Here is a 13,301-nt window from a genome sequence, read left to right on the forward strand (position 1 = left end):
ACATGAGCTGGATATTCATTAAAAATAAAGTTCATCCATGCATCCATAATATTGTAATCCGAATGAAGCTTATGTAGCATGTTTATTGCTTGGAAGTTCGCTCCGGTTTAGCTTAGGGCTGTACGATTAATCGAAAAATAATCGAAACCGACATTCAGAACCTCTAACAGACGTATTTTTCCCATGTCGGTTATTTCGGTTTTCACGTGACTCTGCCCCGTCAGTCACATCAAGTGCAGTTTGCAGGCACACAGAGAGATGCAGGAGCAGTTATCTGTGCTTATAGATGCTCAGAATCACTATAGTAACTACACGTTTTACACAGTTATATAGGTAAGTTAATAGCTGTTCTTATAGCCTACGCGCTGACACACACACACACACACACAGACGGCGCGTGCAAGCCCCGAAGCCAGATCGCTTTCACTTTCGTGCTCATAAAGTTTGTCAAGTAGGCTACATGCGTTTAAAGGCTTGCCAGTTTCAACATTTAAAGCGATTGTGCACTATTCAAAAACAACAATACGGAATACTTATCCGTTCAGTGCTCAGCTTTTTTCTGTGACACAAAGCCGAGCCATGTCGCGTCTCTGACAACGCGCGCGTGCCCTGAAGGCAGATGACTTTCACCTGCGTCCTCACAATTGTCATTTGTATGGGTTTTAAGGCCTGCCAGTAAGGCCAGTTTGAACATAAAAGCGAGTTTCGACCATCAGATGTGTATTATGTTGAACTAATGCCCGATATATTGTGACTCACGAACACTCAGACAGAAGCTTGCACATGATGTGAAGATCGCGCGCAGAGAGGAGCGCAGAAACGCAGCGTCAATGCCGTCCTGTGACCAAAATAAAGTCACTAAAGTAGCTTTGAAACTCAACCGTTATAGGCATTTAATACCTTTGAAGTAAGTACAAACCACAGCTTCATAATGAATAGAGACGGTATGAGTAATTCACACACACACCATCACTCTCTCATTAATGCATTCAAATAAATGTAATGTAGGCCTACTGTGTTAATTTATCTGTATCTCATGTACAAGCAGAAATCTGCCCCATAGACAATAACTGCTGAAAGTGAACCGTTTCCTTCAAGTATTTTAAAATCACAAAGAAATGCACTTTTTCATTAGAAAAAAAAAATCCACCTTTTAATGGTAGAAAATATTTACAGTAAAAACCTTATCAGTGAACTTACTCAAAAACCTTATGAGGGCAAAAAAGAAATCGTAATCGAGGTAAAATGTTCAATTAATCGAGGTTTTTATTTTTGGTCAAATCATTACAGCCCTAGTTTAGCTCCATGTAGGCCTATGTTATTTATCTATAACATGCCATGGGTGGGGCTACAGAATCAGGCGTTCGTCTTCTTTGGTTAAGGCGGTGTTTCACCACACTCTGACGTCACAGGGAGGCACATTCCCAGATCAAGCGTTTGCTGAGCCAGCTGTCAATAAAAGCTTTTCTTTGACTAACAAGGAAGTTTTCAGCTCTGAAACTTACAGGATATTCTTATATTATATCCTTTTATTAGGGATGCACCGAAATGAAAATTCTTGGCCGAAACCGAAAAAGAGGAAACCAAGGCCGAAAACCGAAACACCGAAAGAAATTATGCCAATTATTAGTAACATTGCATTTATGGCTATGACTGTGTACTAACGTTACTAAAATCAAGGCATTGCAATTGCATAAATTAATATTAAAGTTTCAAAGAATAAATCAATTACAAATGATGCCAATATTTATTTAGCACATTGCATAATGCACAGTATAAAATAAAATTCAAACTAAAATGTTTAACTTGATCCCGATCATTTGTACATTAAATAATAATGTACATGCCTACAGAAAGGTTTTAAAATTAAATGTTCTCTCATAAAAACAAAGTGCATTTAGGTCTAGTGCATTTTACATTTTTCTGACTACTACAAGAAAGTGCATTCAGAACAGGTGCATTAGGTCTAATAATCAACACTCAAATAACATAGTAAGCAAACATGTAAACTTCACATAAGGCAGTTTTTGCAATAACTTCTAAATCTGATTATAAAATAGTTTTTTATCCAATTCGTTGTTGAAATATAATCATTTATACACAGTGTCTGTCATTTTCATGACAGGTTTATTTAAACATACATGACATAATCAAGATATCATTAACAGGTTAAGTAGAATATAATGAATATAACGGCTAATATAGAGCATATATTTAGTGAAAGAGTTGATTTACTCTATAGTGAATAAAATTCTGTGGACACTGAATGACTTCCTGAGGTAAATGTGATGCTAAAGTTAGTTTAGAGCAGTTATATTGATGTCTTTTCGCCACTTAAACACTGATTGAGCGATTACACCACATATGATACGTGACAGTAAGTTGTAATGTATCCTCAACACACCTTAAATGTTCATTCATGTTTATTCTTAAGGAAGAGATGATCGATCGCGCTCACAGATGATCGCGTTCACGCGCGCGCCGCCGCATAAACTGTGATGTGATCAGTGATGCCACATTAAAGAGCATCAAAACGGCATTTATTGTTTGAATTTCGTGATACAAGTTGATCGATGTTGGTGTGGGAACTCGGATTGAAGTGTGTTCCGCGCTTAAAACATGCCCACTGTTAAAGATTGCATTCGGAAACCGTTCGGTTTCACAGTGAAGTCTGGTCCTCTTCTCATCGAGAACATGAGCTCTCGCTGTCAGTGCTTGTGCATGGAGCAGACGTGGGTGTTTCTCAGATATACTGAAATACGTCCACACCGCAGACATGCTGCTTCAGACAAGCACGTGCAGGTCGCGGTTTCTGTTTGCGTCATCACAACATTTCGGCCATGTTGTTTCGGTGATAAAAGTCTTTCGGCCGAAAACCGAAAATGCACTTTTGGGCAATTTTCGGCCGAAAATTTTCGGTGGCCGAATATTCGGTGCATCCATACCTTTTATATTTCAAAAGCTCAAGGGAAAGTTGATTTCTCAATTCATGACCCCTTTAACAGACTACAAAACAGGATCTGTGGGGGTTTTTTGAGCTAAACCTTCACACACACACTCTGGGGACATCAGAGACTTATTTTATATCTTGTAAAAAGGGACATAATATGTCCCCTTTAAAGAGAAAGGAATAATACTATTATTTTTTATCAAATATAAAGCTCAGACTAATGAGGTTCTGTTGTCTCATTAAGGTAAAGAAAAAAATGTAAGCAAAGTTTGAAATGGGGAGTTTCTATTAAAAATCATCCCCAGATAATTTACTGCAAGAGCACAAACTGCCCCAGGGGTCATCATTAAGTGATAATCTGCTATGCTTTATACAGTTCACAATCATTTGTTCTTCATAGTCTGACCTCAGAGGACCAACAGACTTTAAAAAGGGATAGGCATTCACTAATTGAGTCGACTTTGAAATTGCTCTTTTGTGTTGGAGGATTACTGGTGCAACCACCATTAGTTCCACGCTCATGTTTTCAACATCCTTCCCAAGGACTTCAGAGGCAAGGATCTTGGTTGCAACAAGAGTGTCTTTTTGAGAAAAAGGGTATTTGTGCACAGGGTAAAATAACGAGAAGCCAGGATTTCTTGAGGTTCATAAAACAAACCTGTTATTTATGCTGATTATACTGGTTTTCTAATCAGGCATAGATTTTTGTACATCCCTAGAAGGTTTTGAATATTTCCCCATGGCCTTTTCTGTGTATTGCAGCATTTCGCTGAAGCATCATTATCCTTCAAAGTTCCCTCTGTGGAGCTTTTCGTATGTCCTTCCAGCAAGTAATTTGTGTAGAAAACTTCCAGTGGTCCTCTCCAGACTGTAGGACGTTATTACTGACCATGACACCTTCATTACCTCACATTAGTTTTCAGTAATAAATGATCCTCTGGGCTATAGCCATCTACACATTTATAACACGTCCACATCTTCTGCTATTTATGCTTTAGAGTAACTAAAAAACATTAGTGCAAAGCCTTTCTGCTGATTAATTCTCAACCATTTTTAAGGTTGTTTTGTGACTCGCACACAAAACCGCATCCCTTTCAATGTCATTTACATTGAATGTTGTTGAATGTTGAAGGCGGTTTAACTTTTCTTATTATTTGCATGTAATATATTTTGGAGTGAAGTATTTAGGTGGTTTTCTAAGTAATTAATGATTGCATTAAAAAATATTACATTTATATTATATTTGGGTGAGAAACCCATCAACATATTTGCAAATGCAACATAATTTCATCAGTAATTGTATGTATGTATGTATGTAAAGTATATCTAAAGTGTATCTAAAGTTCAACTTTAGAGACATGCAAATGTTTACAAATGTTTTTAAATTCATGGAATAGTTAATTCATGGAAATTTTGATTATAATGTATTTAAATCAACTAAAATATGTTCAGTGCCACCGCATATACTGTATTGTTTGGACATTATAAACATTTCATTCTGGTCTGTGTTTCTGGTCTAGTGTTGTATTTGTCACGTTCAGTCATAGTTTTAGTTTCATTATCAAGGACTTTTAGTTTGCTTCTCTTTGTTTTCCTGTTTCCTTTGTTTAATGTTCCCGTTCGTCATTAGTTACCATGGTTATTCATTATATGATTAATTAGATCACACCATTTTACATTCGAGTTCATTATTGTCACGATCCTGGTTCTGTCTCCTTTGTTTTGTATTGACTTTTATGTTAAAATGTAGTCTCTGTTCTCATAGACCTTTATCACGGTGGAATTGATTACCGGAAGTGCTCGTCGAAGCAGTGTATCGATTTTTCCGGTTATGTATGTTTTTAATGTGCTATTAACACCTAGTTGATTTCAAGATCGGACATTTTCAGAGACAGAAGAAGAGATATTCTGATAATTACTGTGTACAGGATTTTCCAAACTCAAAGGAACTCCAAAAGCTGTGGCTTGTAAACAAACGTGATTATTTCAGCACACGGTGTCAGTGCTCATCTAAACTAGTGACCGCGACGCTGCAGTGTGAGACCTGATGAGTAAGATCAGAATTTATTTATTTGTATTAAATATTTTTTTTTTTTTTTTATTTTATTCTGTGTCATTTTTCATTGACAATCATTTCACTGTATGTAATTCACACATTTCTGCCAAAATTCTTAATATTCAAAGCAGTTGCGCTGTCAAAGCGTTACTGTTTAGATAAAGGTTTAATTTCTTTAAGGCAGACTCAATTTTTTTTCAATTTTAATACTGCTCTTACGAAAATTAACCATAGTTTTACTACAAATTAAAGAAAAAACTATGGTAACACTATGGTAACCACAAATCAACTATGGTATTTGTAGTAAAACAGGAAATACAAATGGTAATCAATCCAAGAAGAAAAAAGAAAAAAACATGTTTACAGCATTTTTACTATAATAAAACCATGGTTAGTTTCCGTAAGGGTGTTCATCAGTCAAATTCATTTTAAAAATATAAATTCATCAGGTTTGAATTATCAGTGAGAGAAAAACACTTTTAATGAGAAGGCGAGCACTAGACTGCTGCATTTTAGTTGGGAAATAAATGTATTTATTTCAGAATGCACATTTGGAAATGCATAGGTGTACTACACTGAAAAAAAAACATTAAGTAAGATTTACTTAATTTTTCTTTGGCAAGTTTTTGCACGCATATTTTTAAAGTAAATTTCACATATGGAATTAAGTAAACGCTACTTAACTAAAGTTAAGTAAAATTAACAAAGAAAAAGGTTGAGTAATTTCTACTTAGAAAATTTAAATTAAAATTGATGAATGAATGCGCCTTGGAGAAATTAAACCTTTATCTAAACAGTAATAGTAGTAGTAGAAGATTTAGAGGCTCAAAAATAATACAAATTTAACTATAATAATATAATTATAATAAACATTTAATTTAAAACAAAATATTTTACGTTTTGGTTGCTGTCAATATAGGACCATGTTGTAAGTTTCAGTATACATCTAAAAATACAACAATGTATGTGTAAACATTCAAATACCTATGAATGCTAATGAGATAAGGATGGAAAGCAGACAATTGTATGGTAACCATCAACAACTTCAATCTGTCCTGGAAACTATTTGTATTTCACATAATGCATTTTGCACGTCCTTTGTGAAACACACTTAAAGCTTTGAACATGGCATCTGAACCCTAACAATAGTTTATATTTATATGGCTATTGTATTCCAAATACGCATACTGAACATGCCGTCCAATGATAATCTTTGTAGGTGCAGGGTGATGGATTTGACATATAGGACTGACACAGTACCCACAGACCCCCATAAAAGTCTAAACATAAGCAAGATTGTACACAAATATATCCTAAAGCTTACTGTTACCAATGACATACTGTAATGAGATTTAGACGATAATGTAAGGAAGTCAGAAAACGGAAGATCGTATTTCGGAACACCTAAATGTAGCCTGAGAACACCTGAGAAATTTAGGGTGGTTAGGTTACACAGGGTCACACTGAGAAGCATTTCTAACATCCAGATCAGTGAAAAAAATGCCGTGCTGGGTGATGCTGCCTAAACCTTAGGACAGATTATGAGTATGTTTATCAGCTTTGTTAACATTTTACCATATGTGACCCTGGACCCAAAACCAGTCATAAGGGTCGATTTTACATATATATTGGCATCAGACATCTGAAAGCTGAATAAATAAGCTTTCCATTGATGTATGGTTTATTATTTAGCCAAGATACAACGATTTGAATATCTGGAATCTGACTGAGGGTGCAAAAAAATCTAAATATTGAGAAAATTGCCTTTAAAGTTGCTCAAATTAAGTCCTTAGCAATGCATATTACTACTACTAATACATTTTGAATATTTTTACGGTAGGAAATTAAAAAAATATCTTCATGGAATATGATCTTTACTTAATATCCTAATGATTTTTGGCAGAAAAGAAAAATAGAGTATTTTGACCCATACAATGTATTGTCGGCTATTGCCGCAAATATACCCGTGCAACTTATGACTGGTTTTGTGCAGGTTCACATATAGTCTACATAGTCATATAGGAGCATTTCTGGTAGCTCATGGATGTTGTAATGTTGCTGACTTGTTAGTATTGTAGACTCAAATCCCTACTGTATGCATTGTCCTCTGTCCTGAGCACCACTAGAGGACACAATGTTGTGATGCCCTTATGCAACAATTTGGATTGCTAGCATATAGCACTGGGAATTGATCTGGATAGTGAGAAATTGTCCTTTGCAATTTTGTCTTCTATGACTATTGTTCCTATTCTCAAACTCCCAGCTGTCCTGGAAATCAATACATCATCCAGAAATGCTGTCTTTAAATAGGAGAGGACAGAAATAGAAATAATTAGAATAGCACTTTCAGTAAGTTGAGCATCCACAATAAAAGATGCTAAAACTCAAAGATCAATTTTCATGGGACATATCAAATGTCACATAGAAGGATTTAGAAAAATTAAATAATGTTATGTTCAGGGAATGAGAATTACTGGATCCAATGAAATATGCTGAATGCAGGTTGCAATTCATAGACAAATATGAAACCAAACGGATGCAAGTGCATTAATTTTTTCTTATCTTTCTTATCAACTTGTGGTCAAAAGAACTTGTTATTTCCTGTTGTCATATTATTATGCAAGGCCTACTATATTTTAGCAATTTTTTGTGTCACTTTACCATTTTTAAGTGTCACTGTAATGACGCCTACAAAATTAATATTTAAATGCGCAAATTAAAGAAACACCCCCCCACGGAAACGTACCATTTTTTGTGTATAGGGAGATCTCCACCTTCCTTTCTTCAGATCCCAGTAAGGCTTTGGCCATCTGGGCCATGGCTGGTCGTCCAGTATGCGGTCCATACAGAAAACTGCACGTACACGGCTTTTGCATGACCTCTGCACGCGTGTAGCCGCACATACCGCAAAAGCCATCATTACAGAAGATAATGGCACAGTTTTCAACCCGAGCATTGGCGATGATGAATTTGCGATCTGTTGAGGAACAAGAAAAAAAGAGATACAAGAGATTCATAAATATCATCCATGAACCAAAAAAACAAGCTGCCATTCTGGATGAAAGGATGTTTGCTTTAACTTACAGTAAAAAAAAAAAAAAGAACAGCATTCAGAAAATGCTCAAGATTGAAAGTTGATATATGTGTGTGTGTGTGTGTGTGTGTGTGTGTGTGTGTGTGTGTGTGTGTGTGTGTGTGTGTGTGTGTGTGTGTGTGTGGGCATGTTTTCGTGAAATATCAGGACACAAATGTGTATAATGACATGGGTATGACATAGGTATTACAAAAAGAGGGTGAAATATGAGGACATTCCCCATGTCCTCACTTTTCAAAATGCTTATAAATCACACAGAATTAGGTTTTTTTCACAGAAAGTAAACTGCACAGTCTCCTGTGAGGGCTAGGTTTAGGGGCAGGGGCAGTGTAAGGGGATAGAAAATACGGTTTGTACGGTATAAAAACCATTACGCCTATGGAATGTCCTCACATTTCACAAAAACAAACATGTGTGTGTGTGTGTGTGTGTGTGTGTGTGTGTGTGTGTGTGTGTGTGTGTGTGTGTGTGTGTGTGTGTGTGTGTGTGTGTGTGTGTGTATTCAGACACCTTCACCATTTACTCACATTATCACAGTTTATTCGCTAGGCTATATAGTTTAAAAAATGATAATAAAATATGACAAGAACTCAGAGTTAAACTGTGTCAGAACAAATTCATCTTGGTAATGTCAGATAACCAATCAGCTGTTCAATTTAAGTACACAATTAGATAATATCAATTTAGGTCAATAAATTACCAAGCAATGTTTAATTTTGTTCAGTCTGTGGTGTAAAAGGTCGCATTAGCAATTAAATAAAAAAAACACTTATGCAAAACATGGTCAGGTCAAAGTGTCTGAATAATTTTGGTCCCAGATTTTTATCAGTTTTACTGGTAGTCCACTGTATGAAGAATTTTTGGGTATATGTCACAGACTGCTTTATTTTTCTATCCTCACTTACATAAATGAACTATAGTGTCATGCACCCAGCTGTGTGTGTGTGTGTGTGTGTGTGTGTGTGTGTGTGTGTGTGTGTGTGTGTGTGTGTGTGTGTGTGTAGAGATGAAATATAAGTTACATATAATCAATCTCCTTTATTAATGTTATTAAGTTGGCTAGACTATACTCCCTAATTAGCACATTTAGATAATAAAAAAAAGTGTTTCCTTTAACGATAGGCTACAGATATTCTGACACTTTTAAAATCGTAATAATAGCCTAATAATAATCTACAAATCCTAATGATAGACCTAACAATAATTGAAAAATCATCATCGTCGTCAATCATCATCATTTGGCAATATATAAACATTACTTCACTTACTCTGAACCTCGAATTTGCGAATGATGGTGTCCAGAAACGTGTTCTGAGGCGCAACGTGTCCCCGTCGAACAGGCATTACGTCCTATTTCACTGGGGCAAAAAAGTTCTGTAAGTTCCTCCTCAGCTTGTGTTTATTTTAAATAAGAGCGATATATCGACTCTCCCGCCAGGTCTCACACATGCACACAAGCTTTTCGTGTACACCTCATCGACGTGAAAGCAACACGAGCGCGCGTCTCTTGAAAGTCTCACAGTAATTACGCATTGAATCTGTCAGTGAGCGAATCCTCGCGCTCAGTAAATCATATGTCTGTCAATTACCTCACGTCACCTGCTTCCTTTTTGCAAATGGATGCAAATCAACTTTCTGACCCAGTTTCTCAATCACTTGCTCCTACACGCTGTGAAAACAGTCCCTCTGTTTGGGAGCGCTTAAAAATAACATTGACTAGTAGTGTATAGATTGACAGTGAATATGGAGAGGCAAGTGAGAGGATGGTTGGGGAGGGGGAAGGAGTCATGGGTGGGGAGGACCGCATGATTCACTCATCCTGATGTTACCTCTCAGTGTGTTCAGCGAGCACAAATCCGATTTTAGAGTGTCATACAGCTATTGTAAGTTAGACCAGATTGAGAGCAAACTATAACACTCACACGTAGCAGAATAGCTAAGAAAATGTTCTTAGTACTTTATTTGGATAACTTGGATGGAGTGACCTCTAGACAAATTTTCATGTATTTGCAAATGACCTTTAAACTAAGCCAAATATGTATAAATTAAATATAAAGTTGCTATAATATGCTCTATATAGGCCTATATATGCTATAATATAGGCTTGTTTGTTTGGAACCAGTGTTTTAACTCGGGGTCCGCAGATCACAGGGGATCCATGGCAGATTGAAAAAAACGTTTCTAAATAAATACATTTAGATAGGTGAATATTGAAAAGTGAATTTAAAAAAGACACAACAGGCAGCCTGTAAACACATTATTGTCAATATTCTTGCTGTCTGCTTAAAGTACATTGATTTTGACATTATTGTCTTCACTTATAAATTAAATGAACACTTTTTTAGCATATGTAACGTATGGATACAATGGGGGCAAGCTTTAAGAACCCAAGTGCATTTATTTACAAAACAAAAACAAGGACTTGACTCAAACAGACACAGAACTCACCAACAGCGGTACAGGGAATAACACTAAGGGAACAATGAAACATGTGGGCTATATATACACACTAGACTGTAAAAAAAAGAAAAATATGGACGTAGTGTCCGTGACGTCACCCATAGGATTCTGAAGAGCAGTTTTGAACATAGACAGTAAAAGAAGTGGACACAGCAACCCCATAGGCTTCGAAGGGGAAAAGTGAAGTCAATTAGAAGCACTCACTTGATGACGTAGATGAGCAACCTGTCTGACAGTTGTACGTCTTCTAGTAGTTGTGCAAAGTGAAATCTGAATCACGTTGTTGAAATATTTTGTCCCGTTGCTTTTGGCTCTCTATGGGCTTCTCCCCATGCTTCTCCCTTCACTTTATCGGACTTTATGCCTCCACGCCCCCCCGATTGCCTCATAGACAGCAAAATATTGCCTGCGAGCTTCTCCTTCTGTCTATACGGTAATTCCTCTACTATCCGACAGAGTCGCGTGGTTATGACGCAATCGTTAGCCTATTTTTTACAAAAACGGCTTCTACGGGGCGATAGTGTAAGATACAAGGTAATGGAGCCTTTTATACATTGTCGTGTTTCTTTAGAAATAAACAATGGACAAATGTAGTCTTTAAACGCCTCAGATGTAAAGTTATTCGCTGTCAAAGTGACGTCAAAATGAATGGGAGTCAATGGGATGCTAACAGCAGGTGATGGCTTGATTAGCAATTTGAGCTCCAGTCGTCATCAGCCGTTCCCACCGAGAACAGTTTTAACGTGAACCCCCGCCTGCTAGAATCGGCAGTGGCTTCTAATGTGTCTTTGGTGGTTACACATACAAATTATCCGAGCGCCTGGCGTTTCCGGCGGCTGAAAATCACTGTGGTGACACGTGAAACACGTAAATGTAGCGTTTGTGTAAGTTACATAGAAAAACAATGGAATGGAAAACGCGTTCTGTGTGAAAAGCCTCCAATATATCAGTCAACGACTGTGTTTGTGTGTGTGTGTTTGCGCTGTAATATTTTATAATATGTGGAGAATCTCCACATATTTCCTAGTTCAAATTCACATTCACAGTATAGCGTTGGAATTCTGAACCTTTTTAGTGTTACACGTTAACAAGGGGTTACTATGATCCTGCAAATATCTTTACCACTGAAGCCATTCATTTTGCTAACTTTAACAGTCTGATAAATGTATCCTGAACAATAATAATCATTGTATGCTTGCTTTTCTTTGAGGAGTTCCTTGCACAGACAGAGTTTCCAGGTTCACATTTTAGTCCAGTCCCAGAGTTTTGTTCCAACAATTTTGACAGTAAGTAGTATTTCATTATGGAGCATCATTCAATATAGTAAACAATCTGTTGACTGATTTAGAAAATAGTGGTTATGAAGCATTATATAATATGCTCAACGCTAGAACATTTATATTTGGTTGTGGATGTTTTTTTTTATCTTTACTACAGAGACATCCCTTCTTTTTGCTAGCTTTAATTGTGTGGTAAACAGGGCTCTGAACCGGTTCAAGGTACGAAAACGAAAACCGGAAACGAACGGAATTTTAACCCTTTAACTGTCACCCCCCTTTTTAGAATACACATGAAAATGCACTATCCAAACTTAAAGGGCTGTAATTCAAGAATGCTTTGGAATATAGACCAAAGTTTGGTCTCGTTTTAAAGACGACATTCTGCAGATTATTGCTGAAGTGAAAGCAATTCAAAATATGAAAGTATGAAATAGTTATGGAAGTTTAAATTTACTGTAAATGAAAAATACTGTACTAAATATTTTTTATTTCATATAAAATATATATTTTACAAAAAAGAATTTACTCTAAAATTACTATAAAATCAAAGCCATATGTCTAACCAATTTGTGTTCCAAATTTGAAGTTGATATCACAAAAATTGAAGTCCCCATGAGATTTTGTTTAGGGTGCTGTACCAAAAATAGCCACCGGGTGTCATTCAAATTTCATTTATTGTTGTTTTGATGCATTTTCCTGTAAATTTCTGTCCAAATATTACTTCCATCACAAAACAGTCACCAAATATGGACCCTTGAGACTCAGACCTTTCCGACAATATGCGTTTTGTCAAGATTGGAAAAGATTTTGAATATAAAGTAGTTAAAATAATTGTTGTAATATGAAACATGACAGCGCCCACTAGGGGAGGAGCCCACTAGAATAATTTAGAGTAACGTTTCCATGGCAACACAATGTCCCATTTCAAAACGGTTTTCACAGGATGAATTTTGAGTTTGTAAGCTTTCAAATGATACCTAATTTGTGATAATTACTTAAATATATGATATGAAAAAAGGCGATCAAAAAAAGAGCACCAGGCGTCCCACCTGTGGGACGGTGACAGTTAAGAGGTTTAAGTGGAACAAAAACGAAAACGAAATCAAAATCAATTTGAATCGTTCTGAACAGAAACGTTAATTTGAAATGACCATTAACCGGTTAATAACGTTATTTTATCGTTCTCTTTAATATTTTAATTTGGCAGTGACCAATCATGAATTGAGTAGTGCAGCATGTGACGCTGACGGATCAAGCGTGAGTGAAATGCCCGCGCACCATCATCTATGAATCTACCGGTAACACAAGTCAGTGTAGAGCGCGAATTTTCATGCTTAAAGTACATTTCTTTCCCCACTGAGGTCTACAATGAAAGCGCAGTATTGGAGGACATTCTTTTCGTACGTTTAAATAAGTAGTACGGACTTTAAGCTCAAATAGTATGATTTAGGCTAGTTTGTG

The 13,301-nt window shown here is 36.4% G+C and overlaps 1 protein-coding gene across 1 annotated transcript in view; it reads right to left on the reverse strand.

Moving 5' to 3' along the window:
* Nucleotides 1-9,444, reverse strand: part of kcnh2a (potassium voltage-gated channel, subfamily H (eag-related), member 2a) — a gene marked incomplete at both ends in the record, with an annotated part of 56,668 nt that extends 47,224 nt beyond the window's left edge. The window contains 2 exons of the mRNA XM_079820553.1: nucleotides 7,753-7,983; nucleotides 9,369-9,444. Of these exons, the coding sequence (XP_079676679.1) occupies nucleotides 7,753-7,983; nucleotides 9,369-9,444 (307 nt within the window). The remainder of the gene's footprint in view (nucleotides 1-7,752; nucleotides 7,984-9,368) is intronic.
* Between the last annotated feature and the right edge of the window lie 3,857 nt (nucleotides 9,445-13,301).

This window comes from Gobio gobio (genome assembly GCF_949357685.1).
Source record: "Gobio gobio genome assembly, chromosome: 6".
Lineage (NCBI taxonomy): Eukaryota > Metazoa > Chordata > Actinopteri > Cypriniformes > Gobionidae > Gobio > Gobio gobio.